The sequence below is a fragment of the Fomitopsis serialis genome (assembly GCF_022376445.1).
Source record: "Fomitopsis serialis strain Sig1Antser10 chromosome Unknown B0H18scaffold_27, whole genome shotgun sequence".
NCBI lineage: Eukaryota > Fungi > Basidiomycota > Agaricomycetes > Polyporales > Fomitopsidaceae > Fomitopsis > Fomitopsis serialis.
Window position 1 is genome coordinate 183,131 of NW_025954987.1, and position 27,826 is coordinate 210,956.

Consider the following 27,826-nt stretch of genomic DNA (forward strand, 5'->3'; position numbering starts at 1 on the left):
GCAAGTCGTAGTCGGGCGAGAGCCAGTGTACTCGTTGTACAGAACTCTTGAACGAGTTCCCCGCCGATGTATTGGTGGGCTATCGGCCCAAGGAGGATGACGAGCGGAGGTAAGTCTGTCTGTATGGAAGATCTTAATATCGGGATTCAGACTCCTGCGGAGTAAGGGCGACCACGAGTCAGCCTAGAGGGCCTCGGCGGCGGCAAAGCCATGATGAGACGGCGAGACGTCGAATCATACCAGCGTCCATCACCAGGGAGGCGGGGAATGGACTGTGGGAGTAAGTGGGTAGGCAGTACGTACAGCAGGCTGAGATCGCCGCACATCCGGGTCTCACGGATGCAGAACGCTCCACATGTTCTGAAAGAAGAAGCAGATAAGAGAGGTGAGTTGTGGTCGGCCACTCCAGGACAGTCAAAGAATTGTCGCAATGGGTCTCAAGAAGGGTTTGCGCGCATGTCTACGGCGCGCGCATCTTACGTTACATCCTTTTTCGACCAATGTCAGGGTTGTAATGTCATGGATCTCAATGATGAGACTTGGGGACTGATGCAGATGAGGGATCTTTCAACTTAGTACACTCGGCTACACTTGCATGGAAGAGACCTGCCTCATGTGCCTGCTCCATTGAGGGACCGCCGTTCGACTGCTGCCGCGACCTCTTTGTGGTCCATTCTTCGTTCTGTATCTGCCATAGGTCGATTGTGCGCCGGGAGCACTCGGCGTGCAGGCTTCTCTGACTCGCTTGAAGATATCTAGTGGTACATTCATGTTACGCGAGTCACAGTACGGTTATATACATACCGTAAAGCTTCGCCACGTCGCGACTCAAGGAGGCGACTCGGACTCACGTCTAGATCTACCTCCTCCCTTCTTCTCACCAGGACACTCGATACTCACCAATTTGGCTCGAAAGCTTCGTTCTTGCACTCTATGCATCGAAATGTCATATCAGCGTAATGAAGGTTTCAGGCTGAAACCCACTGTCAGCTCCTGAACGCCCCGAATGCGCGCTGAGAAAGTGGACGCCCACGGTCGGCGAACAGTCATGCCGCGGCTCGGCTGTATTTTCAGAGGCATCCGAGGTGCATGTATACACGTGTCGAGCCTACTAAGTACCTCAGGCTGAGTCGTAGTACACACACCTCAGGCGTCGCCGGATTGTTAAATGAGATGAACATGGGTCAAAATTAGGCTCGGAAGGTCGTTGTTGGCAGTAGTCAGCTACTAGGATATTTCTGTTCAATCAGTGTTGATGCAGATGTTTGTGACTTGCTGCGACGCACCTAACTTATTGTATTGATTGACAGATGTCGCAGTGGCAAGTTGAACCCACTGGTGAGTCCGTTGATGGAACGATGCATATGAGGTCTCAGCATTGTACATGTTGCCAAAGCACATATCGCAGAAGGTATGCCAGGTTCGCACGACGTAGTCGCCGCCAGACCTCCAGACCTCCCCTTCGATTGGTCTCGTACCCATCCGTGTGGATGCACCCCACCACCTGTCGGAGCGGTGGTGGGGTGCGTCCACACGGATGGGTACGAGACCACCCTTCGATCTACATAAGCCCAGTTTCACTGCGGACAAACCGCGTTGTGCGAAGCGCTCACATGGTACTTACATTGTAAGGGCGTGTATATTTTTACGGCTCTAAGTCGGAGCTCCTAACATAGGGAATGGGATCCCTTTGTTCGGCCTAACATTTTGAATGTTCCTAGAATCGGGAATGTAAGTGTTATGTTCTTCCTATGTTCCGAAATCGTGCCATGTTCTAGGAATGTACTTCCCATGTTAGGGAAGTTCACTTGATGGCTTACTAATATACACGCCCTTGCAATGTTAGGCCTATGTAAGCGCCTCGCACAATCCGTAGTCTCCCCTAGGCAGACCCTAAAGAAAACCTCTTTGAGTGGGGGAGAGGACGGTCTTCTAAGGGTCTGCTTCAAAACGCGCCCCCAACACCGGGACAGCCCCTTTGCTACCCATTCTGTGATGGCCGAGCAATGCCGTGGCCACGGCGACTCGGCGGGTGGCAGCGGCAGATCGGCAGGTGGCAGAACTGAGATCTATCACGATATAATCTAATACATAAACTAATGATTTGTACTCGTCCGGCGTACACCTGCTTCGAGATCATCACTCTCGTAGCCCGTATTTTCGTTCGCTCATACACGCTTTTGGGTCTACGTGCAAGTAGGCGGGTCCACAGGGCAGTGGGTGTGTGAACGTGTGGACAATCGCATGGGCGATCGTGCAGGTGAGTGGGTGGCCGGCTGGCCGAGTAGATGAGAGCGCAGGCGAGAGGGCGCGTGCAAGAAGAACCGTGGATGAGAGGCTGTGCAGGTGTGGGTATAACAGTCACATGGATGCTTTTGAAGTTGTGGTTCTTACTCCGGGACATTGCGTGAGACAGCGAGATGGCGAGACAGCAAGTCAGCGGGCGAGTGAGACAGTCGGCGAGCAAGACAGTCGGTGAGCGAGACAGTCGGCAGACAGCAGGCGCACGAGATAGCGAGCGAGCGAGACAGTGAGCGAGAGGGATAGAGGGATGACAGGTGGTGGGCAGGCGAGACAGTCAGCAAGCGGAACAGGTGAGCAGTACACAGACAAGTGTGAGGCGGGCGAGGGTACAGCGAAATGGCGGGCGAGCGAGGTAAGGAGCAAGCTGACAGTGAGCGCTGGCGAGCGAGCAGGAGGGTGAGTTTGCAGGCAGGCGTGTTGGCATGATGGGCGGATAGACAAGAGCAGGTAGGCGAGCGAGTCATCAAGAAGACGGAGGCGGGCGGACGAGAGCGGGCAAGCGGGTGGGTAGTGGGCGGGCAAGCGTGTGAGACGGGCGACGAGAGCAATCATGAGGGCGAGGGCTGCCTGGCAGGTAGAAACGGGCGAGCAGGTGAGAGTGGGCAGTCCCGTCGACGTCGAAGCCGTCCTTCGCAGACATCTTCTTGAGCTCCGAGTCGTACACGATCCTTGTAATCGCCAAACCGAACGACACACCGAGCTGCAGGACCCATTATATTAGCCATACGCACACAATACGGAGACATCACACACACCTGAGTCATGCTCTGGAAGAGCACACCGGGCCGCCGACGCTCTGGTCGTACGGAAGACACACTTTCGCAACGAAGAGCGTGCCCGCTGCAAACACAAAGTCCGCGCCGAACGCCCAGTACGTCGCCACGGGGTTGATCAGCGCAAACAACAGGTTCGCCACGCCGCCTGTCAGGGCCATACCCATCGCTGCACAGCGCACTGATCAGCACACGCTCAAGATCCGTCGACGACGAATACTCACTGACGAGGACCACGAGCAGCACCCGGCCCACGAACAGCGCCACGATAACGTTCGTGACCGTGATGAACATCGACAAGAGCCTTACCATCGTCAGGCTGGGGTTCGAGCAAAGGCGACGCGTCGAGCGCGTCGAGATTTGCGCACGCGTTTCGGAGATGAAGTGGCTTATGTAACTCCGCTAACGGGCTGTCCCAGTGTAGGGCCGTCATTTTGAAGCAGACTACACAATCCGGGTTGTCCGCAGTGTTTGTGTGACACTTATACATGCTATCTCTGCCTATCCGCTTTGTGATGCTGGAACACCTCGTACTCACAACTGTCAGCTAAGCTATTAGCTTCTCAGCGAGGTCGGCTCGGTCAACGAAAGCGCCTTCCATTCAGGGCTGTGTGGACTGGCATGTATTGCGCAGTTGGTGCGTGTACACCAACTGACCCGTATGGCGCTGAGGCTGTCAGCAAGAAACCTAGGTGGTGTAAGTCAGTGGAACTGACAGGGTCCTTCGTTTACTAATAGGAGGGGCCTCTGCATAAGAGGGGGCTTCGCACGACAAGTACTCACGCATTGGGTAATCGCGGGCCGTCACGTCGACGGCGTGAAGACGTCTGTGGGAACGAAAGACTTATTCGACTTTGCCTGATGACCGTACCCGTTCCTTCGAGTCTCCTCCGACCTTCATGAGAACTTGACACTGAGCCTGAACGGGTTTGATTAGTACTTCGCAATGGCCTATCGTAGCGTTGTCATAGACCCTTCAGCTATAGAGTCAACTTCAAATCGAAATTGTGCTCGGAGACCACAGCCTGCCATGTTGTCTGAGTCCAATTTAGTTGGTCTCCACTGTCGGCGAGATTCAAATTCAACAATGGTCGTATTGTATTGGAGCTATGCCCCTGAAGCGGCTTGGCAGAGGAAATACCTATCTTCATGATCTTGCCATTGCCTGCGCGGGTACTTGATACATCGAGCACAAACAAAGTAGTGAACACGTACTTATCAGACGATCAAGCGACGACGGGGGGGGGGGGGGGGCAGAAACAGCACGACTCGGACTGACCCAAGTTTTGTCAATGGACCCTTAGTTTTAGAGACTGAGCTTTTGGCGTACCCTGTCAGAAGGTGTGAGCATAGCCATGGCAATTCCGAACAGTGTCTCAAGACGTACCGTCCCTGACAATAATAATCCGAACCGCGACCTTCCATTTGTGCCGGAAGTGCTTCAAACACTGCTTCGTCCCACTTGCCAAAACAACCTCGGCAGCAAGGGTGAGCATCGCGTGCCATCAAACAAAGATTCGGCGGTCCGTTTCAAGCCTCTTCAAGCTCTGAGCGATGCTGGTTCGGGTGAGGCCGCCCATGAGATGATCATCGTTTCAACGGTGGCGCATCACGAACCACGTGACCGCGACGTTAACAGAAAGTCAACAGAAAGTCGACCCTTTTACCTCAGTTGAAGTCGTCTCTGTAATAAGTCTTCTGCAGCTGCTCTCAGGCTGAGTTCTGTTCACGCGTGCGACCACAATCCATCTCTAGCAGCTGTCTTAACAGATCCTCAAGTGGTTTCCGTCGAAGTGCCAGAAAGGCACAGCGACAGAAACTTCCGCGGCCACCGCGCGCAGATCATGCAACTCCTCGGAGTCCACCTAGCAACACATGGGTTCCCTCGGGAGTTGCGCACTGACGGAACCCATAGAGTATGTGATGGACGATCATGTACCAACTGAAACCTGCTGTATCGCCCTCCGCACTGTCGCTCACGGCGGAGTGTGAGTCTCCCGCGGTGCGGTAGCATTTATAGGCATCAGCGTGAACAGCGAAGTATCCTGCTTCTTCCTCTGCAACATGACCGAACAACGCTTCTATAAGTAAGTTGCCGACATTATTCATGCTTGTGTCTCGCCGTTTGACGATGGGTCAGGACACCCGAGTTCGAAACACTCCAGTTGCACGCCGGACAAGTGCCCGACTCGGCTTCGAACGCGCGGGCACCACCCATCTACGCCAGTACAAGCTTCGTCTTCAATGACTCCGAGGTACGATATGGCTTAGGTCCTCGAATACTGTATGGTTCTCAGGATCGCGATAGCATGCTGCCGACCTCTTCGCTGGTAGGAAGGTCGGTTACATGTACTCTCGCGTCTCCAATCCCACGGTGGTACGTGGCTCGTGCGCACCTTTGCAAGATCCCTAGTAGGTGCTCACTATGATTCAATGTGCTTAGGAGGTATTCGAGGCGCGTATGGCTGCACTCGAAGGTGGAGTAGCTGCAGTCGCTGCTTCGAGTGGCCAGTCTGCGCAGTTCATGGCGATCTCAGCAATTGCTGGTGCGGGTGACAACATCGTGTCTACGTGAGTCTCGTCATGCGGGTACACTCATGAATGAGACTCACCAAGAGCCGGAAGGTCATTCCTGTACGGAGGAGTAGGTTTGATCCATGGTATCGTCGGGGATCTGCAGTATTGATCGAACCTTGCTTCAGACATACAATCAGTTTAAAGGTACCGGTCGTAGTAGTGGTCAGCTATGCGTACTTCCCTAATCGATTCCGTTTTTGCTAGTGTATCTCAAGAAGTTTGGAATTGGTGCCAAAATCGTGACCGGGGAAGACCCGAATACCTTTGCTGCCGCTATTGACGAGAAGACCAAAGCGATATATGTCGAGAGCATCGGAAATCCAAAATACAATGTCGTACCCTTGCCCGAGCTGGCGAAGGTATGCTTTTGCATGATTTCCCGGGCCTCGTATCCATTGAGAACCCCCCCTAGGTCGCCCATGAACATAAGATCCCGTTAATTGTTAATAACACTTTCGGGATGGGCGGCAAGTATCTGGCCGGCATACCTTCGAAGTGCGAAAGCTTATGCTCGCTTTCACAGGTTATTTAGTGCGCCCAATTGACCACGGAGCAGACATCGTTGGTACGCGTGTTCATCGTGCATGCGCTTATCCCTCGCTCAAACCATCTTCAGTGCACAGTGCGACGAAGTGGATTGGCGGTCATGGAACGACAATCGCCGGAGTTGTCATAGATTCGGGTATGCTACTGCTACTCGCTGACCACACACTGACCCTATCCTACGCGACAGGCAAGTTTGACTGGGTCGGCTCAGGGAAGTTCCCGATGTTTACTGAGGCCTCCGAGGGCTACCACGGCCTCGTCTTTAGCAAAGCCTTCGGGCCGATGGCCTTCGCCATGGTCTGCCGCCTGATCGTCCTTCGCGACTTGGGCTCCTGCATGAACCCGTTCGCAGCGTTCCTCCTCCTTCAGGGCCTCGAGACACTCAGCCTCCGGGCAGAGCGCCATTCGCAGAACGCGTTGGCGCTTGCAAGGTGCCTTGTTTTCGAGCGGTCATGATGGAAAGAACCGGTGCTCATCGGGTATGTCCGTAGGTTCCTCGAGCAACATCCCAAGGTCACCTGGGTGTCCTACCTTGGACTTGAATCCCACACGTCGCACCAGCTCGCACAACAGCTGTTGCGACCGAACATGTACGGTGGCATGTTGAGCTTCGGTGTCAAGGGAGATGCCAAAGCGGGCAGCGCGGTGGTTGACAACCTTAAGTTGGCGAGCAATCTCGCGAACGTTGGTCAGTGTGGTGCTACCGGGAGGCACCATGGTTGCTCACCTGCCCTCTGTTAGGCGATGCAAAGACGCTGGTCATCCACCCTGCCACAACGACCCATCAGCAGCTCAGTTCGGAGGAGCAATTGGCGTCTGGCGTAACTCCCGACCTGATTCGCGTACGTTGCCTGCTCAGATCACTCGTTGCAGTACCGATCTTCTTTCCAGGTATCGGTTGGAATCGAGAACGTCGCAGATATCATCGCCGATTTTGACGAAGCTTTGAAAGTCATTGCTTGACGTCCGTTAGCCGGGATTTGCAACTTGTTGCAGCATAGCGGCGGCATCTAAGTACTTGAATGGAAATGCTTGTTGGACCGGAAACTGTTGTTAAATGAAACACCATATCTGCTTAGCGCGTACAGGCGCCTTCGCACGTCCTTTCAGACGGAGAGGACACAAGCCAGTTGGTTCGAGGTTCGGAATCGTGTTGCGCGCGCCACAGACGCGTCGATGGTGCATGTGACATCTTCTCGCGTCTGACGTGACCGTGGCGCCTGCTCTCTCGCATTTCTCTCCAAGACCATTCCCTCCTCGCGCTCTACCCGCGACAATCGACGTCCAAAACCTCCTTCTTCTCTACGCCTGGGAGAACCCGGGAGATCTCTTCTTGATCTCGACGGGCTAGAATCCGTGCGAGTCTTATATGTCCCTGCTTTCGAAGGCAACTGTCGGAACAGTGGGGCTACTTTGCAAAACATTTCTCAAAATCGGCTACTGCTCTTCTGTGACTGTGAATGGCCTAGAGAATCTATATAAAGCACTCGAGAGCGACGAGAGAAACTCAGGTCGCGGTGTGGTGACCAGTAAGTCTGGTCTGCTTCGTCAGATGTCTGTCTGACGATTCGGCCAAGTATCCAACCATATCTCGACGTCCGTGATTTCGTTCTCCAGTTTCAAAAACGCTCAATTAACGTTCTTGATAATATTAGTCTGGATGAACCAGTTATGTGGGGGGTTCTCCCGCTTCGGTACCACCTCAATACGCGCATGACGAGATGGACGCTAGGGGCATCCGACATCATGTTCACGAATCCGTGAGTGCTCGCGTGCTCGGCCTTCGTGTAGTTGCATGTTCTATGAGCTAACATGAACCAGCCAGGATGTTCTCCGAGTTCTTTCGTAAGGGGCAGGTTATCGAGACTTTCCGGGGAAATGGTGTCTTCCAGCCCGCTATTGATCTTGCCATCAAGAAGTTGAACAGCGGTGCTTGGGTGAGCCTGCAGTCGCAGTTCCATGATTCTAGATTGACAGTACCGTGTAGATTCACTTGTTTGGCGAAGGGAAAGTCAACCAACCCACGCGAGCTCCAGGGCACAGTCCCGTGGACTTGATACGGTTCAAATGGGGTGTGTACGTGCCTTCACCACGCCCAGTAGTCGTTTACTCAGTGGCACACAGAGGTCGTATACTGATGGAGACAATCAAACCTCCGATTATCATCCCTATGTGGCTAACCGGTAAGTCCCTCACTGATCAGGATGACACGGTATCTGAGCCCCCCATTCTGATTATGCAGGCTTCGACCAATTGATGCCAGAGGGCCGCTCCGCTCCCTGGAAGTTCTTCCCCCGACCAGGCGCAGCGCTCAGCATCACCTTCGGCAAACCAGTCGACAACACTGCCGTACGGGAGATGTTAGGCCTCGCCGTCAGCACGGGCGACATGCCAGAGCTTTCGCAGGGCACTAGCGGCGGAAGGACAGACCCTGTGCGGCCTCGCCAAGAAAAGGCGAGCGCACGGGTCTCGGAGAGCGGCTGGTGGGGTGATGCTGCATCGCCGAGGCTGAAGGTGGAGGCGCAGAGTGCCCCTGGGTGGCAGACTGCGGAGGAGATTGCGAGAATACGTAGTGCCGTGACGGCGCTGCTGCAGAGGGAGGTGGAGAAGTTGGGCAGAGAGGTTGTCGGGGAGCGTGTATAGTTGATGTAGACTTTGTTGTGTGTTCATAAGCTATATCTATCAATGTTGTAATGTTGCTCGCGAAGTTCTGCATTGTCATTTACTTCCTTGGATGGGCGACTTCGGGCTAACAGATAGCGCAATGCTGGCGTGGTCCGGGAAAGTTGTATCACCTCGAGCATAAGATATCGATCTGGATGGGAAGGAGAATCTGCGCAGGTGAAAACGGGCAAAGATCCGCGTAGGTTACGACCCCACTGGAGGGCGAAGAGAACGCGGACGGTCATCGTGGACTTCGACTGATGGCATGCACAGTCACGGTTGTGTGTAAATTCCATGATGGCTGACCGCCAGCGCCGCGATCGGCGGCTGGCAAGTTACAACGGCGGATCGCATTCCAGCTGAGGAGGATTTTGTTCAAGTAGATGTCATGATGAGTCTCAGGCGGCTGACCTCACTAGCGGAGACGGACTTCTCCGTCGAGGCTGACCTTACGTGTGTTGACATACTACAGTAATATCTGAACATTTCAATTGTGACATGATGAGGTGTGTACCTGAATACGGTGAGTCGAAGTATCCTGCAAGGCCGACATTCAATCCGGTGTAGGTACAGCATGTCAGCTTCGCGATAAGAAGTAACGGCGTACCGGAAGTCGAGATCTTAGATACGCTTGGCTGCCTGGAAACTACCCATTGGAGGCCGTGATGCTCAGTCGGACATCTTCCGTTCCGGCTGAACTCCATCGGATGTACATATGTGAACATGGAATCATGCGGAATTCACTGTTGAACGATTGAACGGTTGAAGATTTTAGCTTGAACTCAGATGGTTCAAATCACGGCCCGACTCGTCTTCACAACTTGATACACCGACAACATCACATCGCTCCGTTCGACAACAGCAAACCGTACAAAGACTATTCTTCAACGACAGCGACTAATCCTCAACGACAGTCACAACCTCACTAAAATTGGCATTGCTTCACTGAGCGATGTTGAACCAGCCGGACTGAGCGTACACCTGATTCTCGTTGCTAGCGTAGTGCAGACATTAGTCACGATTCCTACAGGTTCAGAATGCACTCACTTGGTGTTAACGGCCCTCAAGTTGTAACGGCTGAGCGGAAACATTGTCAATCGCGGTGCGACAAGTGCGGCCGTAACGCGCACTCACCCAGCAGGCACATTGGGAAGGCGGAACGTAGCAGCCTCGTCGGCGGTGCGCACGTTGTTGTCGACGTCCCACTGGTGGTTGTTCTGGTTGTTCGCCAGCTCCAGGTTGAACGTCGCCGCGTCGCCGGGCTGAGTCTGCCAGTGCTCCGTGACCGTCTGCCCAGACCTCCAGCCCGACGGGGTGTCGAGGACGAGGGCACTGGCGACGGAGACGAGCAGGAGGAGCGAGCTGCGTGGCAGTTACCATTAGACTCGAGTAGGGCGACAAGTGAGCCGTCGACCACGTACCTCAAGATGGCCTTCATTGCAGATGTGTGGTAGGCTTGGAATGCGGATTTTCTTTGCCTGAGGCTCGTCCCACAGCAAGGGCCTTCTTATATATGCCTCAATAATGCCTTCCCGTGCACGTTCAACGCGTTCAGGATGGCGCAAAGCGTCCACTGAATGCCGAAGATGCTGCATTATTCATGGACGCTGGTGCAGATGAATCGGACGTCAAACGTGGCTGAGCACGGGGTCGACAAAAATCGCAGACGGAGGTACTTACCAGGGACTCGGCGTCGCGACTCCGGCCTCGGTTGGAGACCTAGAACGGCAGACTGTCCTTGAATCGGAGGTGAGGTGCTGCTAGGACGTGGCATAAGTTAGGTCCAGAGCTCACTGAAGTGCTGCACAGTCGGCGCTGTGACACCCTGGCCATTACCTATCGCAACCTGGAGTATGGGACAGTTAGAACAATTTTCTGAGCAACGCCCACTACGATGGATGGTGCTGGATTCAAGCCAAAGCGTTGACGCAGTGAATATTGTCCAACATGATTGAGCACGACTTACCACCACGCAGACTCTGAGGCAGACCTAGGCTTCGGACAGAGACGCGTAGAGCGGCTGACTGTGTCTTGGTCGTGTGTGGGTGGGCACCGGACAAGAGCCCATCAGACATTCGGTGGTCAGTGGTGTGTCACGGTGCATTGGAATCAGAGAAAGTGTAAGGAGATGGCGCGATTAGAGCGGTGGTTTGGCATATAATTACTGTGCATTCTAGGCTCAGCGTCACTGTAAGCGTTTTCAAGGATCACCTCGGAGGACTGCGCTGCGCCGTCAGGCAGCCCAATCTGCTGTGTTGCTTTCCTGGAGATAACTTCATCGCAGATAGCGTCTATGTGGACATGGAATCGTTCGCAAGACGAACCTTGAAGCTTGACTGGTGCGGACCCGTGAACGTGCGCAACGTGACGTCCGCGAAGCAGTTATGCAACTGTACTGCTGTCCACGCGCTCAGGAGCACGCATAGACAGTGGCCCACGTTTGACGTGTAAAGGGCGGGTGCATCGCATGATCGCGTACGGCATCTGAGGAGGCTATCAGCCTCTGAATTGTGGGTCTGTAGAATGCAGGAAAGTCTCCAATCCTACGGTTGAGCGCCTTCGGACTTTGCATGTAGAACGATTCGAGACGTTGCAGTGACGAGTCATTCGGGACGCATTGCGCAACGTTCGCAAGTAAACGCGCCGTCGACAACGCCATTGCCGTGGGCTCTACTCGAACAAGGTGTGTCCGAGTCCATTGTCCTGCGGCGCCGGTTCAACAACGCAATGCGAGGATTCGACTGTGCCGTGTACTGGTTTTGCTGAGGCAGCAAGAGATTGTTTTCCAAATGGGCGGGGCAGCCCTCCATGTACTAGAACGTAGACTTCTCAAAACGCGCTAGTTTGGACAGGATGAGACGGCAGCCACGGTCACAGTAATGTCGTAACCATACAAGGACCATCCCAGTCAGAGATCATATTTACAAGCGCCGAATCGAGATTTCCGACGAACCTAAGGTGAGTGGCAGCGGTAAGTACCAGGTTTTAAATTGAGGTAAGTAAGTACGATACGCACGGCAACTGCTCCGGCAACAACTGACGGTCGCAGCCCAGAGAACTCGGAAGATCATGCAAGTAGAATTCCTGCCGGAAAACGTATATAGCTGGTAGGCTGGTAGTTTTTTTGGCCTGCACTTGAAGCTTGATCATGAAGTTTTGAAGACCAACGTGGCTTGACACGGAAGCAATTTACCTCTCAGGTGAGCTGCAGTCTCCTTCTGAGTCTTCAATTCCTCCGGCGGATCGCAGTATGTGTTACATTAGCTGTACGGATATAGATAGTGCGTTAAACGAGCGATTGACGGACAAGCTGTATGTGACGCCTGCGAAACGGAACAGACTGTCTGGTAAAGATGCTAGGCTACCTGCACGCGGAGAAAAAGAGATTACATTGATACTCCAGAACTGAGAAGCCGACCGAAATCATACCCATGTCCCCAAAATGCTCTGACGAGGCAATCTTCTATGGCCGCGGACTCCTCGCCTCATCGTTCCGCGGGATAGGCGGAATGTTGAAAGACGTGTTGATGGGGCTCCACCCATCCTCTGCGCGCTCCTCTGCGCGAATGAGGCTCGCGATGCTAGCTGTGTGCCGGTGGCTCTTCTTCGCCTGGCTCGCCGCGCCGCCTTGAGGCTTCATGAGCGGAGTCGCCGACGTCGGCCCAGGCGTGATCGGCGAGCGGAAGGTGATGTCCATCTCCTCATCCGACTCCCTGTCCGATTCCTCGAGGTCGTACTCCGACGCGTCGCGCATGATGCTGCCGCTTGCTCCTCGCCCATGCCTGCGCACAGGCTCATCTAGGTCGTAGAGCTCGTACTTCGATCGCTTGCTACCGAATGCGGTGGAGCTCAGCCCGCCTGGGGCCAGGAGGGCATTTGTGCTCTTGAGCTCGTCGGGGAGAAAGAGGTAGAAGCATGCGATTGCGAGGCACGAACCGCCGACGACGTCGATGAGGTAGTGGTGGGTGAGGTACATCGTCGCCCAATAAAGAACGGCAGCGTATGTCCAGATGTATCTGGTGCACTGCGGGAAGAAGTGGGAGATGAAGAGGGCCTCCATGGTAGCGCATGCCGAATGGAGAGACGGAAAAGCACCGAAGACGACAGGCGAATTGCTGAAGGTGACGGTGTAACCGTTGGAATGGAACAGACGGTCGATACGCGCAAGACCTCCCGGTGAGCCTGGCATGCTGTAGTTGGCAGGAGTAAGCCCGTAGATGAGCTCGTACCACGGCGGTGCGCAGGGCATGAGAATCTGCATGGTGACACCAATGAGGTTCATATATCCGAACACTCGTCCCCAGAGGTGTAGCGCCTCCTTTGTGCGGAAGAGCCACAGGAACGCCGCAACAACGAATGGGAAGATGAAGTGGATGAGGCCGTACGGGAGCCAGGCGAGGATGTCGAGGAATTGGTGCGTGAAGCGGGTGAGGAGGTCGGATATGTTAGCACCGTACAGCACGGACTCGAGCGTTGGAAGGAGGACGACAGAAATCGTCGGTCGCCAGCTCACAGGAATGAACCGCGAGGTGTAGAAGGTGAGGAGCCACGCGAAGATCGGGGTAGCCGGGATGAAGAACTGCGAGGTCAGGGGTACGAGGAGCGCAGTTGCGTAGAGGATAGGTATCATGAGCTTGAGCGGGAAGCCTGGCACCTGCATTAAGCTGAGCCAGAAGGTGGCGAGGGCCATGTGGAAGACGTAAATCGAGTCGGAAAGCGTCCATCTGTGCTGGCCGAGCCGCCGGAGCGTGTCTTTCGGCGAAAGCGACTTGTCCAGCCGTCCTACAGCAGCAATAAATGCCGTCCATACTCGCTGGAGAGCGCGCGATACTGATGTTTGAACGGACATCGAAATGCCTGCGGATACCTGGGGTAAGAGTAGTCGCACGAAGTCAACTCATACGTTCCCAGCGCAGCAAAAGGACAACGCACCGACAATTTCCTTCACAAAAGCAGAGGAAGCAAGCCACTAGCTGGACGTCCTCGTCGATGCTGAGCCCAAGCCTCGCACAGCCCGTCCCTGTGGATGTGGTCGAAGATGGGCAGTTACGCGCTCGTTGAGCGGCCTCCTCGGCGGCGCTGGCTGGGGCACGTGCCGACTCTCCCTGGCGCGCAGCCCATGGACGGCGCCTTGCAAAACATCAGGCAGCATGCATTCCCACTCAATCTTCGCAGAGTCGTTTCCCACCAATTGTCCTTCACTTGCTGAGCCTCGTCGACTACGATGAGATTGTCCGCAGCGCTGGCTGTTCTGTCCGAGTTGAAGCTCTGCCTACAACTTGGCTTTGTTCCGACTCTTCGCGCGATCCTACGATCGCCCACCTTGCTTCTTCGCCCACACGGAATCTCGCGAATCTTCATGGTGCACGTCTGGAGCGCATACGGAGACGGCGTGGACACGAATTCGCGCTCCGTGAAAGAAGGCCTCATACCTGCGAATGCGCAGGGTGTGGTATTGGACGTTGGTGCCGGTGCGTAAATGCTATTACTACCGGAACGAAGAGCTGTCAAACCCCTGGACAGGTTATGGCCACACGGCGAAGTACCTTGACCACAAGGTCACAAAATACATCGCCCTTGAGCCGAACGAGCTCATGCATGGTGAAATTCGCAAGCGCGCTAACGCCGCTGGCTTCACCGAGGCCGACGGGACCCTCGTCGTCCTACCATACGGTGTGGAAGATGTGGCCACCATTATGTCCGCCCTAGGAGAGCCGCAGTCGGTCGATACCATCATCTCCATCCTCTCATTCTGCTCAGTGCCGAACCCGAAGCAGAACATACGGACCCTTGTCGAACTTCTGCTGAGACCCGGGGGGCAGCTGCTGTTCTACGAGCACGTCCTCAGTCCGAGAGCGGACGTTGGGTGGTGGCAGCACTTCTGGACGCCTCTGTGGAGATGTGCGATGGACGGGTGCTGCCTGGACCGTCCAACACACGAGTGGATCAAACAAATGGATGGCTGGAGTAAAGGCGAGTTGTGGGGTCTGCCTGAAGAAAGTGAAGAACATCTGTGGTGGCACCGTGTAGGAAGATTTGTGAAGGCTGGGCGGTAATGACGGTATACGTATACCGACCTGGCTATGTTATTGACTGTTCATGATCTGGGTCTTTGCATCATTAGTATGTCAGTGGAAGCGACATGTCAATGTGACAGCTGACCGTAACCTGCAACCGCGCCGCATGCGCTGCACACCGCAAAGATGGTCTCACCTGCGTACTCATGGAAGGACCCTGCACATCATGGTCATAATCCCAGTAAGTCAAGCCATCGCCATCGCCATCGCTGACAGCGTCTTCAATTGCAAACGTTCGCGCGGCGCATCCCCAAAGAGACAACGCTTCACCGCAGTAAGACGCGCTACCATGAGACTGGAGGCTTTCCAGACCTTCAGGCTTCCGAGTCAAGAACTCGTGGTGTTTCTGATGCTTGCAGAGGTCCGTGCAACACAGTCCCTACTTCCACGTCAAACGTGGGCCATTGGTTATACGTACTCTGTTTCTCGGACGGACCGCTGCATAGCTGCGTGGTAGCTTCGCGAACGTTACCTTACGCACGTTTCCCTTCTACACATGATATCTGTTAAGGTTTGTACTCTTCATTCTTACCATTCTTGGCTGTTTCCAAAGACCCGTTGTACCGTGGTCTTACACCATCGCTTGAAAATGTCGGAGTCAACGAAGCAGCGAGGAGATGGCTACAGACTACACTTGGCAGTAGACTGGTCCAAGCTTCCTTCAAATTCTCAGTCACCAACGTCCGATGGGTCACCTACTAAATGTAGTAATTGTGATCCCCCCGGGAATGGCTCGGTGTTCGCTCCAACTGGAAGGTGGCCCATTGAAGGTACCGACCCATTAGCGGGTTGAAATCTGTGGCACAGCATCCCTCGTGCGAGTTTCTCCGTGCTTCAAGTGCGTTGGGGTGTGTGTTTGAAGATGACCAACTCAAAAAAAGTTGCAAAAAAGCACTACCGGTGGCAAACATTTGTACTTTTCATAGAGATCCTCAGTTCGTAGTACCATATCAACTACTTAACCGTAAGCATTGCATTTGCGATACTGTACCCCCAGCACGCATAAGAGCTACCTGCTCTCTGCACCTCAGGACAAAGTGTAAGGTGCATTTCGAGCGCCCACTCGAGTCTTCTGCAATTTTGGCGGGCGAAGTCACGGTAGTCTCTCATACAGACAGCATGTCCCCGCCCTCTCTCCAGCCTTAGGATATCTGAAAGTGTCCTTGAGATGTATAAATTTAATGCGGCATGCTTAAATATGAGATGTCTTCGTGTCGCGGTGTAGGACAATAATGCAAACGCGTTTGCCACTTTACAGTAGTACCCGGGCCAGTTCAGCGTAAGAGGTGGAAGACAATCTCGATTCGGCGCTTGGAAATCAAATCTCAGATCTCTGACATGGTCCTTGTATGGTTACCACGTTACTAGTACTGTGACCGTGCCATGGCTGCCGTCTCGTCCTGTCCAACCTACATAGCGCGTCTTAAAGAGTCTCCGTTCTAGTACATGGCGCAAGGAGCCATCCCGCCTATTTGGAACACCTCTCATTGCCTTACTAGTACACGGCGCATTTCGTCGACTTCTCATGTTACATTCAAATACCGAATCCGCGCCGAAGGACGCCTTGTTTGAGTAGAGCCCACGGCAATGGCGTTGTCGACGGCGCCTTTACTTGCGAACGTTGCGCAATGCGTCCCGAATTACTCGTCACTGCAACGTCTAGAATCGTTCTACATGCAAAGTCCAAAGGCGCTCAACCGTACGATTGGAGACTTTCCTGCATTCTTCAGACTCGCAATTCAGAGGCTGACAGCCTCCCCAGATGCCGCCGTACGGGATCATGCAATGCACTCGCCCTTTACACGTCAAACGTGGGCCACTGTCTATGCGTGCTCCTACGCGCGTGGACCGCACTACAGTTGCATATTGCTTCGCGGACGTCACGTTGCGCACGTTCACGGGTCCGCACCAGTCAAGCTTCAAGGTTCGTCTTGCGAACGGCTCCATGTCATGTCCACATAGACGCCATCTATGATGAAAGTATCTTCAGGAAAGCAACACAGTGCTTTGGGTTGCCTGATGGCGCAGCAGTCCTCCGACGTCTTTCCTCAAAACGCTCACAGTATAACGCTGAGCCTAGAATGCACAGTAATTATATGTCAAACCACCGCTCTAGTTGCGCCATCTCCTGGCACTTCCTCTGATTCCACAGACACCAATGACCACGGTGAACTCTTGTCTGGTGCCCACCCATGATACCTTACACGACCAGGATATAGTCAGCCGCTCTACGCGTAGGCTCTGCCCAAAGCCCAAGTTCGCCTCAGCCTGCGTGGTGGTACGTCATTCAAACACTGACCACCTCATGCTCAATCACGTTGGGCAACGCTCAAGGTGCCGACGCGGTGGCTTGAATTCAGCGCCGTCCATTGTAATGGGCGTTGCTCAGAAAATTGCATACCTCAGGTTGCGATACTAGGTAATGACCCGAGTGTCACAGCGCTGACAGTGCAGCACTTCAGTGGGCTCTGGGCCTGGCTTATGCCGCGTCCTAGCAGCACGTCGCTTCCGATTTATCACATCCGATTCAAGGACAGTCTGCCGTTCTAGGTCTCTCCAACCGAGGCCGGAGTCGCGACGCCGAGTCCCTGGTAAGTACCTCCGTCTGCGATCTTTGTCGACCCCGTGCTCAGCCACGTTTGACGTCCAATTCATCTGCACCAGCGTCCATGAATAATGCAGCATCTTCGGCATTCAGTGGACGCTTTGCGCCATCCTGAACGCGCTGAACGTGCACGGGAAGGCATTGTTGAGGCATATATAAGGAGGCCCTCGCTGTAGGATGAGGCTCAGGCAAAGAAACACGCATTCCAAGCCTACCACACATCTGCAATGAAGGCCATCTTGAGGTATGTGGTCGACGGCTCACTTGTCGCCCTGCTCGAGTCTAATGGTAACTGCCGCGCAGCTCGCTCCTCCTGCTCGTCTCCGTCGCTAGTGCCCTCGTCCTCGACACCCCGTCGGGCTGGAGGTCTGGGCAGACGGTGACGGAGCACTGGCAGACTCAGCCCGGCGACCCGGCGGCGTTCAACCTGGAGCTGGCGAACAACCAGAACAACCACCAGTGGGACGTCGACAACAACGTGCGCACGGCCGACGAGGCTGCTACGTTCCGCCTTCCCAACGTGCCTGCTGGGTGAGTGCGCGTTACGGCCGCACTTGTCGCACCGCGATTGACAATGTTTCCGCTCAGCCGTTACAACCTGAGGGCCGTTAACACCAAGTGAGTGCGTCCTGAACCTGTAGGAATCGTGACTAATGTCTGCACTGCGTTAGCAACGAAAATCAGGTGTACGCTCAGTCCGGCTGGTTCAACATCGCTCAGTGAAGCAATGCCGATTTCAGTGAGGTTGTGACTGTCGTTGAGGAATAGTCGCTGTCATTGAAGAATGGTCTTTGTACGGTTTGCTGTTGTCGAACGGAGTGATGTGATGTTGTCGGTGTATCAAGTTGTGAAGACGAGTCGGGCCGTGATATGAACCGTCTGAGTTCAAGCTATAATCATCCGATGGAATTCAGCAGGAACGGAATGTCCGGCTGAGCAGCCCAGCCTCCACTGGGTAATTTTCAGGCAGCCAAGCGTGTCTACGAATATCTCGACTTCCGGTCCGTCGTTACTTCTTGTCTGTCAGCCAATATAAAGGCGAAGCAGACATGCTGTACCTACACTGGATTGAATGTCAGCCTTACAAGACACTTAGACTCACGGTATTCGGGTACCCACTGGCATCTCATGTCAGACAGAGTTCAACGTTCAAAGTTCAGATATACTAGTGGTAGTATGCCAATACCGATAAGATGAGCTTCGATGGAGCCCGCCTGTGCGAGCGAGGATAGCGGCCGTCTGGGACATATACTGACTTCCGTTTGAACTGCATTGGCCTGACTCGGAGCTGGTATGCGATCTGCAGTTGTAACTTGTCAGCCGTCGATCGCAACCCTGCCGGTCAACCATGAAATTTACACGCAATTGTGCATGTATGAGTCGGGGTCAATGAGGGTCCATGACCATCGTCCACATTCTCTTCGCCCTCTGGTGTCGCACACTACGCAGACTTTTGTTCGTTTTCACTTGCGCAGTCTCCGGAGTTCCGATCCAAACTTCACGTTATATGTAACTTACATCTTTCCCGAACCACGTCAGCGTTGCGTTATCTGTTACTAACCCGAAGTCGCCCGTCCAAGCAAGTAAACGACAACGCAGAACTTCGCGAGCAACAATACAACATTGATAGATAGAGCTTATGAACACTCACAACAACGTCTACATCAGCTATACACGATCCCCGACAACCTCTCTGCCCAACTTCTCCACCTCCCTCTGCAGCAGCGCCGTCACGGCACTACATATTCTCGCAATCTCCTCCGCAGTCTGCCACTCCGGGGCACTCTGCGCCTCCGCCTTCGGTCTCGGCGACGCAGCATCACCCCACCAGCCGCTCTCCGAGACCCGTGCGCTCGCCTTTCCTTGGCGAGGCCGCACAGGGTCTGTCCTTCCGCCGCTAGTGCCCTGCGAAAGCTCTGGCATGTCGCCCGTGCTGACGGCGAGGCCTACCATCTCCCGTACGGCAGTGTTGTCGACTGGTTTGCCGACGGTGATGCTGAGCGCTGCGCCTGGTCGAGGGAAGAACTTCCAAGGAGCGGAGCGGCCCTCTGGCATCAATTGGTCGAAGCCTGCATGATCAGAATGGGGAGCTCAGACACCGTGAAATCCTGATCAGTGAGGGACTTAACGGTTAGCCACATAGGAATGATAATCGGAGGTTTGATTGTCTCCATCAGTACGCGACCTCTGTGAGCCACTGAGTAAAGAACTGCATCCGACTGGACGTGGTAAAGGCACGTACACACCCCATTTGAACCGTATCAAGTCCACGGGACTTTACCCTGGAGCTCGCGTGGGTTGGTTGACTTTTCCTTCGCCAAACAAATGAATCTACACGAAACTATCAATCCATGATCATGAAACTGCGACTGCAGGCTCACCCAAGCACCGCTGTGCAACTTATCGATGGCAAGATTAATAGCGGGCTGGAAGACACCATTTCCCCGGAAAGTCTCGATAACCTGCCCCTTACGAAAGAACTCGGAGAATATCCTGGCTGGTTCATGTTAGCTCATAGAACATGCAACTACACGAAGGCCGAGCACGCGAGCACTCACGGATTCGTGAGCACGATGTCGGATGCCCCTAGCGTCCATCTCGTCATGCGCGTATTGAGGTGGTACCGAAGCGGGAGAACCCCCCACATAACTGGTTCATCCAGACTAATATCACCAAGAACGTCGATTGAGCGTGTCTAAACTGGAGAACGAAATTACGGACGTCGAGATATGGTTGCATACTTGGCCGAGTCGTCAGACAGACATCTGACGAAGCAGACCCAGAGACTTACTAGTCACTACACCGCGACCTGGGTTTCTCTCGTCGCTCTCGAGTGCTTTACATCGATTCTCTAGGCCATTCACAGTCACAGAAGAGCAGTAGCCGATCTTGAGAAATGTTCTGCAAAGTAACCCCACTGTCCCGACAGTTGCCTTCGAAAGCAGGGACATGTAGGATTCGCACGGTGTCTAGCCCGTCAAGAAATATCTCCCGGGCCCTCTCAGATGTAGGGCAGAGGAAGCGTTTGGATGTCGATTGCCGCGGGCAGAGCGCGAGGAGGGAATGGTCTTGAAGATTTCTGAAATGTGAGAGAGCAGGCGCGATAGTCACGTCAGACGCGAGAAGATGTCACATGCACCATCGACGCGCCTGTGGCGCGCGCAACACGAACCTCGAACCAACTGGCTTGTGTTCTCCCCGTCCGATGAGACATGCGAAGTGCACCTATACGCGCTAAGCAGATATAATATTTCACAACAACAGTTCTCGTTCCAACAAGCAGTTTCGTTCAAGCAGACGCCGCCACCGTGACTCCGCCACAACAAGTTGCGAATCCCGGCTAACTTACTAGCGGACGTCAAGCAATAACTTTCAAAGCTTCCTCAAAATCGGCGATGATGTCTGCGACGTTCTCGATTCCAACCGATACCTAGGGAGAAAGATCGGTACTGCAATGAGTAATATGAACAGGCAACGTACACGAATTAGGTCGGGAGTCACGCCAGACGCCAGTTGCTCCTCCGAACTGAGCTGCTGATGGGTCGTTGTGGCAGGGTGGATGACCAGCGTCTTCGCATCGCCTAACAGAGGGCAGGTGAGCAACCACGGTGCCTCCCGGTAGCACAACACTGACCAACGTTTGCGAGATTGCTCGCCAACCTAAGATTGTCAACCACTGCGCTGCCTGCTTTGGCGTCTCCCTTGACACCGAAGCTCAACATGCCACCGTACATGTTCGGTCGCAACAGCTGTTGTGCGAGCTGGTGCGACGTGTGGGATTCAAGTCCAAGGTAGGACACCCAGGTGACCTTGGGATGTTGCTCGAGGAACCTACGTACATACCCGATGAGCGCCGGTTCTTTCCATCATGACCACTCGAAAACAAGGTACCTTGCAAGCGCCAATGCGTTCTGCGAATGGCGCTCTGCCCGGAGGCTGAGTGTCTCGAGGCCCTGAAGGAGGAGGAATGCTGCGAACGGGTTCATGCACGAGCCCAAGTCACGAAGGACGATTAGGCGGCAGACCATAGCGAAGGCCATCGGCCCGAAGGCTTCGCTAAAGACGAGGCCGTGGTAGCCCTCGGAGGCCTCAGTAAACATCGGGAACTTCCCTGAGCCGACCCAGTCAAACTTGCCTATCAGGGGGGTTCGGGTCAGTGTGTGGCAAGTGAGTTACAGCAGCGACCTACCCGAATCAATGACAACTCCGGCGATTGTCGTGCCATGACCGCCGATCCACTTTGTTGCACTGTGCACTGAGGATGGGATGAGCGAAGGATAGGCGCATGCACGATGGAGATGCGTACCAACGATGTCTGCTCCGTGGTCAATCGGGCGCACCAAGTAACCTGTGAGAACGAACATAAGCTTTCGCAATTTCAAAGTGTTCGGCCAGATACTTACCGCCCATCCCGAAAGTGTTATCAACGATTAACGGGATCTTATGTTCATGGGCAACCTAGTAGGGGTTCTCAGTGGGTACGAAGCCGGGGAAGTCATGCAAAAGTATACCTGCGCCAGCTCGGGCAAGGGCACGACATTGTATTTCGGATTTCCAATGCTCTCGACGTATATCGCTTTGGTCTTCTCGTCAATGGCGGCAGCAAAGGCATCCGGGCCTTCCCCGGTCACGAATTTGGCACCAATCCCAAACTTCTTGAGATACACTAGAAAAGGCGGAAACGTGAGGGAAGTACGTATAGCTGACCACTACTGCGACGACTACCTTTAAACTGATTGTATGTCTGAAGCAAGGTTCGATCAATACTGCAGATCCCCGACGATACCATGGATCAAACCTACTCCTCCGTACAGGAATGACCTTCCGGCTCTTGGTGAGTCTCATTCATGAGTGTACCCGCATGACGAGACTCACGTAGACACGATGTTGTCACCCGCACCAGCAATTGCTGAGATCGCCATGAACTGCGCAGACTGGCCACTCGAAGCAGCGACTGCAGCTACTCCACCTTCGAGTGCAGCCATACGCGCCTCGAATACCTCCTAAGCACATTGAATCATAGTGAGCACCTACTAGGGATCTTGCAAAGGTGCGCACGAGCCACGTACCACCGTGGGCTTGGAGACGCGAGAGTACATGTAACCGACCTTCCTACCAGCGAAGAGGTCGGCAGCATGCTATCGCGATCCTGAGAACCATACAGTATTCGAGGACCTAAGCCATATCGTACCTCGGAGTCATTGAAGACGAAGCTTGTACTCGCGTAGATGGGTGGTGCCCGCGCGTTCGAGGCCGAGTCGGGCACTTGTCCGGCGTGCAACTGGAGTGTTTCGAACTCGGGTGTCCTGACCCATCGTCAAACGGCGAGACACAAGCATGAATAATGTCGGCAACTTACTTATAGAAGCGTTGTTCGGTCATGTTGCAGAGGAAGAAGCAGGATACTTCGCTGTTCACGCTGATGCCTATAAAGGCTACCGCACCGCGGGAGACTCACACTCCGCCGTGAGCGACAGTGCGGAGGGCGATACAGCAGGTTTCAGTTGGTACATGATCGTCCATCACATACTTGCTTCAACAGTGTTTCAATAGGGTTCCGTCAGTGCGCAACTCCCGAGGGAACCCATGTGTTGCTAGGTGGACTCCAAGGACTCGTTGCATGATCCGTGCGCGCGGTGGCCGCGGAAGTTTCTGTCGCTCTGCCTTTCTGGCACTTCGACGAAAACCACTTTCCAGTGGCCATGGCACGCAGACATACTCTGACTTCACATTTTCCGGATTATTATTTGCATATTTGGCGTATTGCCAGTGTGAACTTGAGGCTCCTGGCCCTCCTCAGGATTAAGGCTGAACTGCAAGTGGTGCAATACCCCCTTCTACTCCAATGTGCGCTTTTGAAGCATTGGCAATGCACTCGGAGGCTGACAGACAAGGAGGTAGGTCCAGAGTGGACGCCTGTATATGTCTTTCATATCCCTGAGGTCCCATCCATTCCGCGATCACGATGATACGAGCAAGTCTATAATAGCGTCGTCAAAACGGGAACGAGACAACGATTAGTATTCCATACGGTATACCTTGAACGTAAAGGGTCCAATAACTATACACAGGTATCCACAGATCGTACACCAGCTCAATACAGCACAGCACATAACGAAGAGCACGGGCCATGCAACTGCCCAGAGTCAGAGTCCCGGAGGCGAGTTCAGCAGCCACATCCACCACTCCCGTTGGCATCGGCCTGCGTCTCCGAGAGGTTAATGCTGCCAGGCATGCTCCCGTTGTCCGTGCCGCCTACACCAACGCCAGGCTTCTTGGTCACAGGGGCCCATAGCTCCGGCGTGTCGATTATTCTCTCGACCACCTGCTGGAACGCCTCCTTGACACCCGTGGCCGTCTTCGCTGAAGCCTCGATGAAGAGCGAATTCATCCGCTCCGCAAAGCGCTCGCCTTCTGCGTACGTGACCTGGCGAGAGAATTCCTGCACATGTAATGGACAAGGTCGAACCAGGACGTCAGCGGCGATTCGGCGACGACTCAAGTGTGGCCCGCACCTTGTCAACTTTGTTCCCGACGATGATCTTCACCACCGACTTCGAGACGTACGTCTCCAGCTCAGAGTACCACCGTGGAAGCGCGTCAAACGACTCGCGGTTTGCGACGTCGTACACGAGGATGATGCCCTGTGCCCCTCGGTAGTACGAGGAGGTTATCGTCCGGAAGCGCTCCTGGCCCGCAGTGTCCTACATGCGCCCAACAGCCAGCCACAGATCATGAATCAGCTCCTTCATCCTTATATCAAGCACGAACGGCCGTCTGACGCACCCAGATGCTGAGCTTCACCCTCCGCCCCTTGACCTCCATCTTGTGCACCTATTCCAATTGTCAAGCTGCCGCGCACAATATCGTGGCTACCGTGATATACGCACCCTGAAGTCCACCCCAATAGTGGCGCTCGACTCGTCCTCTGGCAGCCACTGCTCGTCCGAGAACCGCAGGAGCAGGCTACTCTTCCCCACCGACGAGTTCCCGATGAGGAGCAGCTTCACGTTCACGGGGCCCTTATCCTTGTCGCCCGACATCGTCTATATTGTCGTAGGGGTCGTGATACGGAGTTCAGATATGAAGCTTGAAGGTTAGAGGGAACGGAGGCGGGAGGTCGTAACGAAGTTCGGAGAAAGACAATGGCAGAACCGCCCGAAGAGGCGTGTTGGGCCTGTGGAGGTGAGCCGACCACAGCGCGCTAACGGGTGACTTCATGTACTGTACGTAAACGCCCAGGCTGTGGCTGCTGCCAGGCGGCGGCAACCCGCACATGTTTTCCTCCAGCCCATTACCCGTGGTGCAGTCCCCATTTGAGCGCACCAAGAACGCACGCATGTCCAAGGACCACAAATCAGAGTATGTCATGATAGGCGAGTCTATATCCAAAGATGTACACAAACTAAAATTACAGAGAGTATCAAGTAACAGTCAAGAGCCTGAAGACGGGCCACCGCCTCCTCAGGGGTCACAGACATACAACCGCCGACCGCTCAAAGTTCAGGCTCGTCGGCCGCGCACTTCGCCGGGACGGCATAGTCGTTCGTGCGCACTCCTCCGCCCCACGGCGTGCGGCCGTCCACACGTGCTTCCGGGCCCAAGCCACGCTCCGCAAACGCCGTCCAGAGGTCGCAGTAGTTCTCGCCGCCGGTCAACACCTGGTCCGCCGAGATGATCGCGTCGCGCGCATCGAAGAACGACGGCCTGCAAGGCTGGAGCTTCATGCCGTTCAGCACGAGCTGCACGACGAGCGAGTTGCCGTGCTTGGGGATAAGCGGCTTGCGCGCGCCCTCGGCGGTGAACTCCGCGGAGCGGTAGAAGTCGCCCTCAGGCACGGTACCGTCCTGAGCGGGGAGTGGCGGGAAGAGTGTGTCGACGAAGCCATGTTTCGTGATCAGGCGCTGCGAGACGACCCAGAGCACCTCTGCCCAGACCTCGCCGATCGCGTGCACGCCCCAGTAGCCGGGCTTGTCGAGCGTCTTGTACGTCGAGGGGTTGATCGTCTCGTTGAGCGAGTACACGTAATTCCGGATGCCGCCCTCACGGTTGGCAGCCCAGGCACCCATCGCGTAGTCCGAGTAGTTCGCATTGCTCCGGATGGTAGTGGCGAGGAAGTCTCCCCAGCCCTCACCCATGCCGCCGGATTCACCCCAGCCGAGGCAGCCGGAGTTGGCAGGGCCACCCGTCAGACGCGTGCTGAGACCGTGCGAGAGCTCGTGGATCACAATGCCAGCCTCAAGATCACCGTCACGGTACGGGTTCGCAGTGTTCCAGAGGTACATCCGGCAACGACCGTTCTGACCGTCAGGAGGAGTCATGAAGTTGGCTGCAACAAGGATGAGTTCCACGTTCTCCACAAAGCTACTTACGACTCACCGTTGTTGTACCCGCTGCCGTCCTGAGCATTGGCAATGACGCCATCGTTCTCCTCGCCGCCACGACCGAAGTTGTGCTGCTGGAAGTTACCCGAGACCTCGTCGAAGCCATACCGGTAGTACAGATCGTGCACGAGGTTGCTGGTGTAGAACAACTGGGTGACTGTCGCGTTGATGTACTTCTGCGCCTCATCAAGCGCATCCTCCCTCTCCGTCTTCTTCGGGACGTACGTGAAGTTGAATACCAGCGACTCGCCTGCGTCCGGACGGTAGTTGGTCTCCCAGTCGTTGCGACCCTCCCAGTTCTCGTGCGCGAAGACATTGTTGCCCCAAGTAGTCGTCGTGTTGCGCAGCTTCTCACCCTTGGGTCCACTCTTGACCTTCATGCGGAGCGACTGCGGGTCGTTCGCGTACGGCAATGAATGCCATCCGATCGGGCTGGCGAGGGAGTCGAAGTACTCCTTCTGCTCGGATCGATTACCGACGGATGGGTCATTGACACCCCAGCCGAAGACCTTGTAAACACCCGTGTTCTTGTCGACCGGCGGGACGGGAGCAACCGGCATCGGCGAGTCTGATGCCCAGTCGACGACGGAAATGATGCGATGCGGCTGGGAGGCGCTCACGGCAGCCTCGTACCAGTTGTCCTGCATCTCGACCTCGAACTGTCGCAGGCGTCAGGGACTGCGCCATGTCACGTCACATCCGGTTATGAACACTCACCTTCCAAACGAGCTCAAGGGACATCGAGTCGCCGTTGGGCACTTGGATGAACGCAGCCTTCGCCTTGACAGGGTTGACAGCGTCGGGAACGTTGCTCACAAGCCCGGAGATCGTGCCGTGGCCACCGACGAAGTGCGTCTCCCAGGTCGACTGCATCTTCTCAAGGTGCGCAGCAGGGTTCTCCATGAGGTCCTCCGCGAGCGTCTGGTTCGGCGTCGCCGCGATCATGAACTGGAGCAGCGCACGCGTCGGGTCGCCCATCGCGTCCTCCTGGTTCGCGAATGCATCATGGTTCGCCATGAAGAACGGCGTGCTGACGTGCTCGCAGTTCCACTGGTAGAGCAGCGGGAGGTCCCCGAGAGCCTGCTCAATGAGCGCGGCTGGCTTGCTGCTGCCGAGCGTGACCTGCTCACTCTGCAATCCCAGAGCCTCCTGCGCCTCCATGAGCTGCTCGAGATGTTCCGCGCGCGACTCAAGCTCCTCGAAGAGGTCGGCGCAGTGCTCCGAATGCGCATCCGGAAGACCGCGCACGAGACCAGACACGAAAGGATCTGGCTCAGAGCCACGGTAAAACTTAGGACGATATGAGTGAATACGATGGGCATCGAGATGACGCCATTACATACCGAGTCACCGTACGAGATTACGACACCGTCCTTCACGTTAACGTTGATGTCCCCGTCGGAGACCTCGATGCCATGCAAGAATTGGCGCACGTAGACGTGGCTTACGCCAGTGTTCTTGTCCGTATAGGAGTCCTTCCGAATGACGAACGAGCTGGCAGGCGACGTCTCCCGCGTGAGCTCCTCTACGAAGTGCTGCGCAACCTCAACCGGATCGCTGGTCGCGTCTGCGAACCCGCTGGACGCGTAGACGGGGTCCGTGCGGTATACCGCATGTGGGTGCACAGGGCCGAAGCTGAGGGTCTTACGACGACGGACCTGGTTGTCGTTGTTGTTGCCACCGGGATGGGCGAATGCGCCCGCGAGACCGAGCGCAGCAACCGAAGCGACGAGTAAACGACGCATCGTAAAGAATGAAGTTGTGTTAGAGGAGCGAGCGGTCGTGTGCTGTGAACCCCCCACTATGTAGAAGAGCTGGAGGGAGTGGTGGTGGTTGGGGAGAACCGGGCTGAGCTGCGTACGCGGCGCTCTTATCTTGGCGGGGGCGCCACGCGAG

The 27,826-nt window shown here is 55.0% G+C and overlaps 12 protein-coding genes across 12 annotated transcripts; 4 read left to right on the plus strand and 8 right to left on the minus strand.

The window, feature by feature from the left end:
- Positions 1 to 414: 414 nt before the first annotated feature.
- On the minus strand, positions 415 to 1,029 carry B0H18DRAFT_281115 (uncharacterized protein). Its single transcript, XM_048037397.1, has 3 exons — positions 852 to 1,029; positions 611 to 740; positions 415 to 546 (listed from the first exon to the last, which is right to left on the minus strand). The coding sequence occupies exons 1-3, from the start codon at positions 937 to 939 to the stop codon at positions 504 to 506; spliced, it is 261 nt and encodes an 86-aa protein (XP_047894260.1). The 5' UTR covers positions 940 to 1,029; the 3' UTR covers positions 415 to 503.
- Positions 1,030 to 2,767: 1,738 nt separating this feature from the next.
- B0H18DRAFT_1118423 (uncharacterized protein) lies at positions 2,768 to 3,389 on the minus strand (the record flags this gene model as incomplete). Its single annotated transcript, XM_048033790.1, has 3 exons — positions 2,768 to 3,004; positions 3,086 to 3,246; positions 3,302 to 3,389. 3 exons carry the CDS (start codon positions 3,387 to 3,389, stop codon positions 2,768 to 2,770), a joined length of 486 nt encoding a protein of 161 aa, XP_047894261.1.
- Positions 3,390 to 4,853: 1,464 nt separating this feature from the next.
- On the plus strand, positions 4,854 to 7,304 carry B0H18DRAFT_1002815 (O-acetylhomoserine ami). Its single transcript, XM_048028391.1, has 14 exons — positions 4,854 to 5,164; positions 5,218 to 5,332; positions 5,386 to 5,454; positions 5,521 to 5,648; positions 5,703 to 5,721; positions 5,780 to 5,798; positions 5,859 to 6,013; positions 6,067 to 6,121; positions 6,178 to 6,219; positions 6,271 to 6,336; positions 6,388 to 6,631; positions 6,692 to 6,888; positions 6,942 to 7,042; positions 7,092 to 7,304. The coding sequence occupies exons 1-14, from the start codon at positions 5,142 to 5,144 to the stop codon at positions 7,161 to 7,163; spliced, it is 1,305 nt and encodes a 434-aa protein (XP_047894262.1). The 5' UTR covers positions 4,854 to 5,141; the 3' UTR covers positions 7,164 to 7,304.
- A 141-nt stretch (positions 7,305 to 7,445) lies between these two features.
- On the plus strand, positions 7,446 to 8,935 carry B0H18DRAFT_1002824 (acyltransferase-domain-containing protein). The gene is made up of 7 exons (XM_048028392.1): positions 7,446 to 7,729; positions 7,778 to 7,796; positions 7,856 to 7,960; positions 8,026 to 8,137; positions 8,188 to 8,276; positions 8,325 to 8,383; positions 8,443 to 8,935. The coding sequence occupies exons 1-7, from the start codon at positions 7,570 to 7,572 to the stop codon at positions 8,841 to 8,843; spliced, it is 945 nt and encodes a 314-aa protein (XP_047894263.1). The 5' UTR covers positions 7,446 to 7,569; the 3' UTR covers positions 8,844 to 8,935.
- Positions 8,936 to 9,806: 871 nt separating this feature from the next.
- B0H18DRAFT_1118426 (uncharacterized protein) lies at positions 9,807 to 10,302 on the minus strand (the record flags this gene model as incomplete). The annotated part of the gene is made up of 4 exons (XM_048033791.1): positions 9,807 to 9,858; positions 9,912 to 9,941; positions 9,999 to 10,226; positions 10,286 to 10,302. The coding sequence occupies 4 exons, from the start codon at positions 10,300 to 10,302 to the stop codon at positions 9,807 to 9,809; spliced, it is 327 nt and encodes a 108-aa protein (XP_047894264.1).
- Positions 10,303 to 11,880: 1,578 nt separating this feature from the next.
- Positions 11,881 to 13,937, minus strand: B0H18DRAFT_1002833 (PAP2-domain-containing protein). The gene is made up of 2 exons (XM_048028393.1): positions 12,294 to 13,937; positions 11,881 to 12,229 (listed from the first exon to the last, which is right to left on the minus strand). Exon 1 carries the CDS (start codon positions 13,711 to 13,713, stop codon positions 12,328 to 12,330), a length of 1,386 nt encoding a protein of 461 aa, XP_047894265.1. The 5' UTR covers positions 13,714 to 13,937; the 3' UTR covers positions 11,881 to 12,229; positions 12,294 to 12,327.
- B0H18DRAFT_1002838 (S-adenosyl-L-methionine-dependent methyltransferase) lies at positions 13,938 to 15,029 on the plus strand. Its single transcript, XM_048028394.1, has 2 exons — positions 13,938 to 14,335; positions 14,388 to 15,029. The coding sequence occupies exons 1-2, from the start codon at positions 14,089 to 14,091 to the stop codon at positions 14,918 to 14,920; spliced, it is 780 nt and encodes a 259-aa protein (XP_047894266.1). The 5' UTR covers positions 13,938 to 14,088; the 3' UTR covers positions 14,921 to 15,029.
- A 2,744-nt stretch (positions 15,030 to 17,773) lies between these two features.
- Positions 17,774 to 18,681, plus strand: B0H18DRAFT_1104051 (uncharacterized protein; the record flags this gene model as incomplete). The annotated part of the gene is made up of 4 exons (XM_048032603.1): positions 17,774 to 17,790; positions 17,850 to 18,077; positions 18,135 to 18,164; positions 18,218 to 18,681. The coding sequence occupies 4 exons, from the start codon at positions 17,774 to 17,776 to the stop codon at positions 18,267 to 18,269; spliced, it is 327 nt and encodes a 108-aa protein (XP_047894267.1). The 3' UTR covers positions 18,270 to 18,681.
- A 439-nt stretch (positions 18,682 to 19,120) lies between these two features.
- B0H18DRAFT_1002849 (acyltransferase-domain-containing protein) lies at positions 19,121 to 20,529 on the minus strand. Its single transcript, XM_048028395.1, has 7 exons — positions 20,338 to 20,529; positions 20,268 to 20,286; positions 20,105 to 20,209; positions 19,917 to 20,039; positions 19,789 to 19,821; positions 19,676 to 19,733; positions 19,121 to 19,592 (listed from the first exon to the last, which is right to left on the minus strand). The coding sequence occupies exons 1-7, from the start codon at positions 20,495 to 20,497 to the stop codon at positions 19,215 to 19,217; spliced, it is 876 nt and encodes a 291-aa protein (XP_047894268.1). The 5' UTR covers positions 20,498 to 20,529; the 3' UTR covers positions 19,121 to 19,214.
- Positions 20,530 to 20,866: 337 nt separating this feature from the next.
- On the minus strand, positions 20,867 to 23,238 carry B0H18DRAFT_1002856 (O-acetylhomoserine ami). Its single transcript, XM_048028396.1, is given in 14 exon segments — positions 20,867 to 20,976; positions 21,027 to 21,127; positions 21,181 to 21,377; positions 21,438 to 21,681; positions 21,736 to 21,801; positions 21,853 to 21,894; positions 21,950 to 22,004; positions 22,058 to 22,212; positions 22,345 to 22,367; positions 22,422 to 22,549; positions 22,616 to 22,684; positions 22,738 to 22,852; positions 22,906 to 23,081; positions 23,096 to 23,238. The coding sequence occupies 13 exon segments, from the start codon at positions 22,926 to 22,928 to the stop codon at positions 20,905 to 20,907; spliced, it is 1,290 nt and encodes a 429-aa protein (XP_047894269.1). The 5' UTR covers positions 22,929 to 23,081; positions 23,096 to 23,238; the 3' UTR covers positions 20,867 to 20,904.
- B0H18DRAFT_1002861 (putative ras-related protein rab-18) lies at positions 23,239 to 24,741 on the minus strand. The gene is made up of 5 exons (XM_048028397.1): positions 24,437 to 24,741; positions 24,333 to 24,380; positions 24,062 to 24,250; positions 23,585 to 23,988; positions 23,239 to 23,526 (listed from the first exon to the last, which is right to left on the minus strand). Exons 1-4 carry the CDS (start codon positions 24,587 to 24,589, stop codon positions 23,713 to 23,715), a joined length of 666 nt encoding a protein of 221 aa, XP_047894270.1. The 5' UTR covers positions 24,590 to 24,741; the 3' UTR covers positions 23,239 to 23,526; positions 23,585 to 23,712.
- Positions 24,742 to 24,893: 152 nt separating this feature from the next.
- On the minus strand, positions 24,894 to 27,777 carry B0H18DRAFT_1002865 (Fungalysin metallopeptidase-domain-containing protein). Its single transcript, XM_048028398.1, has 4 exons — positions 27,274 to 27,777; positions 26,648 to 27,220; positions 25,926 to 26,589; positions 24,894 to 25,875 (listed from the first exon to the last, which is right to left on the minus strand). Exons 1-4 carry the CDS (start codon positions 27,673 to 27,675, stop codon positions 25,043 to 25,045), a joined length of 2,472 nt encoding a protein of 823 aa, XP_047894271.1. The 5' UTR covers positions 27,676 to 27,777; the 3' UTR covers positions 24,894 to 25,042.
- Positions 27,778 to 27,826: the final 49 nt, after the last annotated feature.

What these genes read in the sequence shown, in the direction of transcription:
- B0H18DRAFT_281115 (XM_048037397.1), bottom strand. Translation starts at nt 939, where the DNA reads ATGCATAGAGTGCAAGAACGAAGCTTTCGAGCCAAATTGGTGAGTATC. An exon ending in GGGAGGAGGTAGATCTAGAC is followed by an intron (nt 741 to 851) that starts GTGAGTCCGAGT and finishes TCTTCAAGCGAG; the next exon opens with TCAGAGAAGCCTGCACGCCG. An exon ending in CAATGGAGCAGGCACATGAG is followed by an intron (nt 547 to 610) that starts GCAGGTCTCTTC and finishes CATCTGCATCAG; the next exon opens with TCCCCAAGTCTCATCATTGA.
- B0H18DRAFT_1002815 (XM_048028391.1), top strand. Translation starts at nt 5,142, where the DNA reads ATGACCGAACAACGCTTCTATAA. An exon ending in ACCGAACAACGCTTCTATAA is followed by an intron (nt 5,165 to 5,217) that starts GTAAGTTGCCGA and finishes ACGATGGGTCAG; the next exon opens with GACACCCGAGTTCGAAACAC. An exon ending in AACGCGTTGGCGCTTGCAAG is followed by an intron (nt 6,632 to 6,691) that starts GTGCCTTGTTTT and finishes GTATGTCCGTAG; the next exon opens with GTTCCTCGAGCAACATCCCA.
- B0H18DRAFT_1002824 (XM_048028392.1), top strand. Translation starts at nt 7,570, where the DNA reads ATGTCCCTGCTTTCGAAGGCAACTGTCGGAACAGTGGGGCTACTTTGC. An exon ending in AGTTGAACAGCGGTGCTTGG is followed by an intron (nt 8,138 to 8,187) that starts GTGAGCCTGCAG and finishes AGTACCGTGTAG; the next exon opens with ATTCACTTGTTTGGCGAAGG. An exon ending in CATCCCTATGTGGCTAACCG is followed by an intron (nt 8,384 to 8,442) that starts GTAAGTCCCTCA and finishes CTGATTATGCAG; the next exon opens with GCTTCGACCAATTGATGCCA.
- B0H18DRAFT_1002833 (XM_048028393.1), bottom strand. Translation starts at nt 13,713, where the DNA reads ATGTCCGTTCAAACATCAGTATCGCGCGCTCTCCAGCGAGTATGGACG.
- B0H18DRAFT_1002838 (XM_048028394.1), top strand. Translation starts at nt 14,089, where the DNA reads ATGAGATTGTCCGCAGCGCTGGCTGTTCTGTCCGAGTTGAAGCTCTGC. An exon ending in GGTATTGGACGTTGGTGCCG is followed by an intron (nt 14,336 to 14,387) that starts GTGCGTAAATGC and finishes ACCCCTGGACAG; the next exon opens with GTTATGGCCACACGGCGAAG.
- B0H18DRAFT_1002849 (XM_048028395.1), bottom strand. Translation starts at nt 20,497, where the DNA reads ATGTCCCTGCTTTCGAAGGCAACTGTCGGGACAGTGGGGTTACTTTGC. An exon ending in GGTGCTTGGGTGAGCCTGCA is followed by an intron (nt 19,822 to 19,916) that starts GTCGCAGTTTCA and finishes TCCAGGGTAAAG; the next exon opens with TCCCGTGGACTTGATACGGT. An exon ending in TCATTCCTATGTGGCTAACC is followed by an intron (nt 19,593 to 19,675) that starts GTTAAGTCCCTC and finishes TTGATGCCAGAG; the next exon opens with GGCCGCTCCGCTCCTTGGAA.
- B0H18DRAFT_1002856 (XM_048028396.1), bottom strand. Translation starts at nt 22,928, where the DNA reads ATGACCGAACAACGCTTCTATAA. An exon ending in CCACGGAGCAGACATCGTTG is followed by an intron (nt 21,802 to 21,852) that starts GTACGCATCTCC and finishes TCCCATCCTCAG; the next exon opens with TGCACAGTGCAACAAAGTGG. An exon ending in TGACTCCCGACCTAATTCGT is followed by an intron (nt 20,977 to 21,026) that starts GTACGTTGCCTG and finishes CTTTCTCCCTAG; the next exon opens with GTATCGGTTGGAATCGAGAA.
- B0H18DRAFT_1002861 (XM_048028397.1), bottom strand. Translation starts at nt 24,589, where the DNA reads ATGTCGGGCGACAAGGATAAGGGCCCCGTGAACGTGAAGCTGCTCCTC. An exon ending in CTATTGGGGTGGACTTCAGG is followed by an intron (nt 24,381 to 24,436) that starts GTGCGTATATCA and finishes CAATTGGAATAG; the next exon opens with GTGCACAAGATGGAGGTCAA. An exon ending in TCGGGAACAAAGTTGACAAG is followed by an intron (nt 23,989 to 24,061) that starts GTGCGGGCCACA and finishes TTACATGTGCAG; the next exon opens with GAATTCTCTCGCCAGGTCAC.
- B0H18DRAFT_1002865 (XM_048028398.1), bottom strand. Translation starts at nt 27,675, where the DNA reads ATGCGTCGTTTACTCGTCGCTTCGGTTGCTGCGCTCGGTCTCGCGGGC. An exon ending in TAATCTCGTACGGTGACTCG is followed by an intron (nt 27,221 to 27,273) that starts GTATGTAATGGC and finishes TATCGTCCTAAG; the next exon opens with TTTTACCGTGGCTCTGAGCC. An exon ending in CCCTTGAGCTCGTTTGGAAG is followed by an intron (nt 26,590 to 26,647) that starts GTGAGTGTTCAT and finishes CGCCTGCGACAG; the next exon opens with TTCGAGGTCGAGATGCAGGA.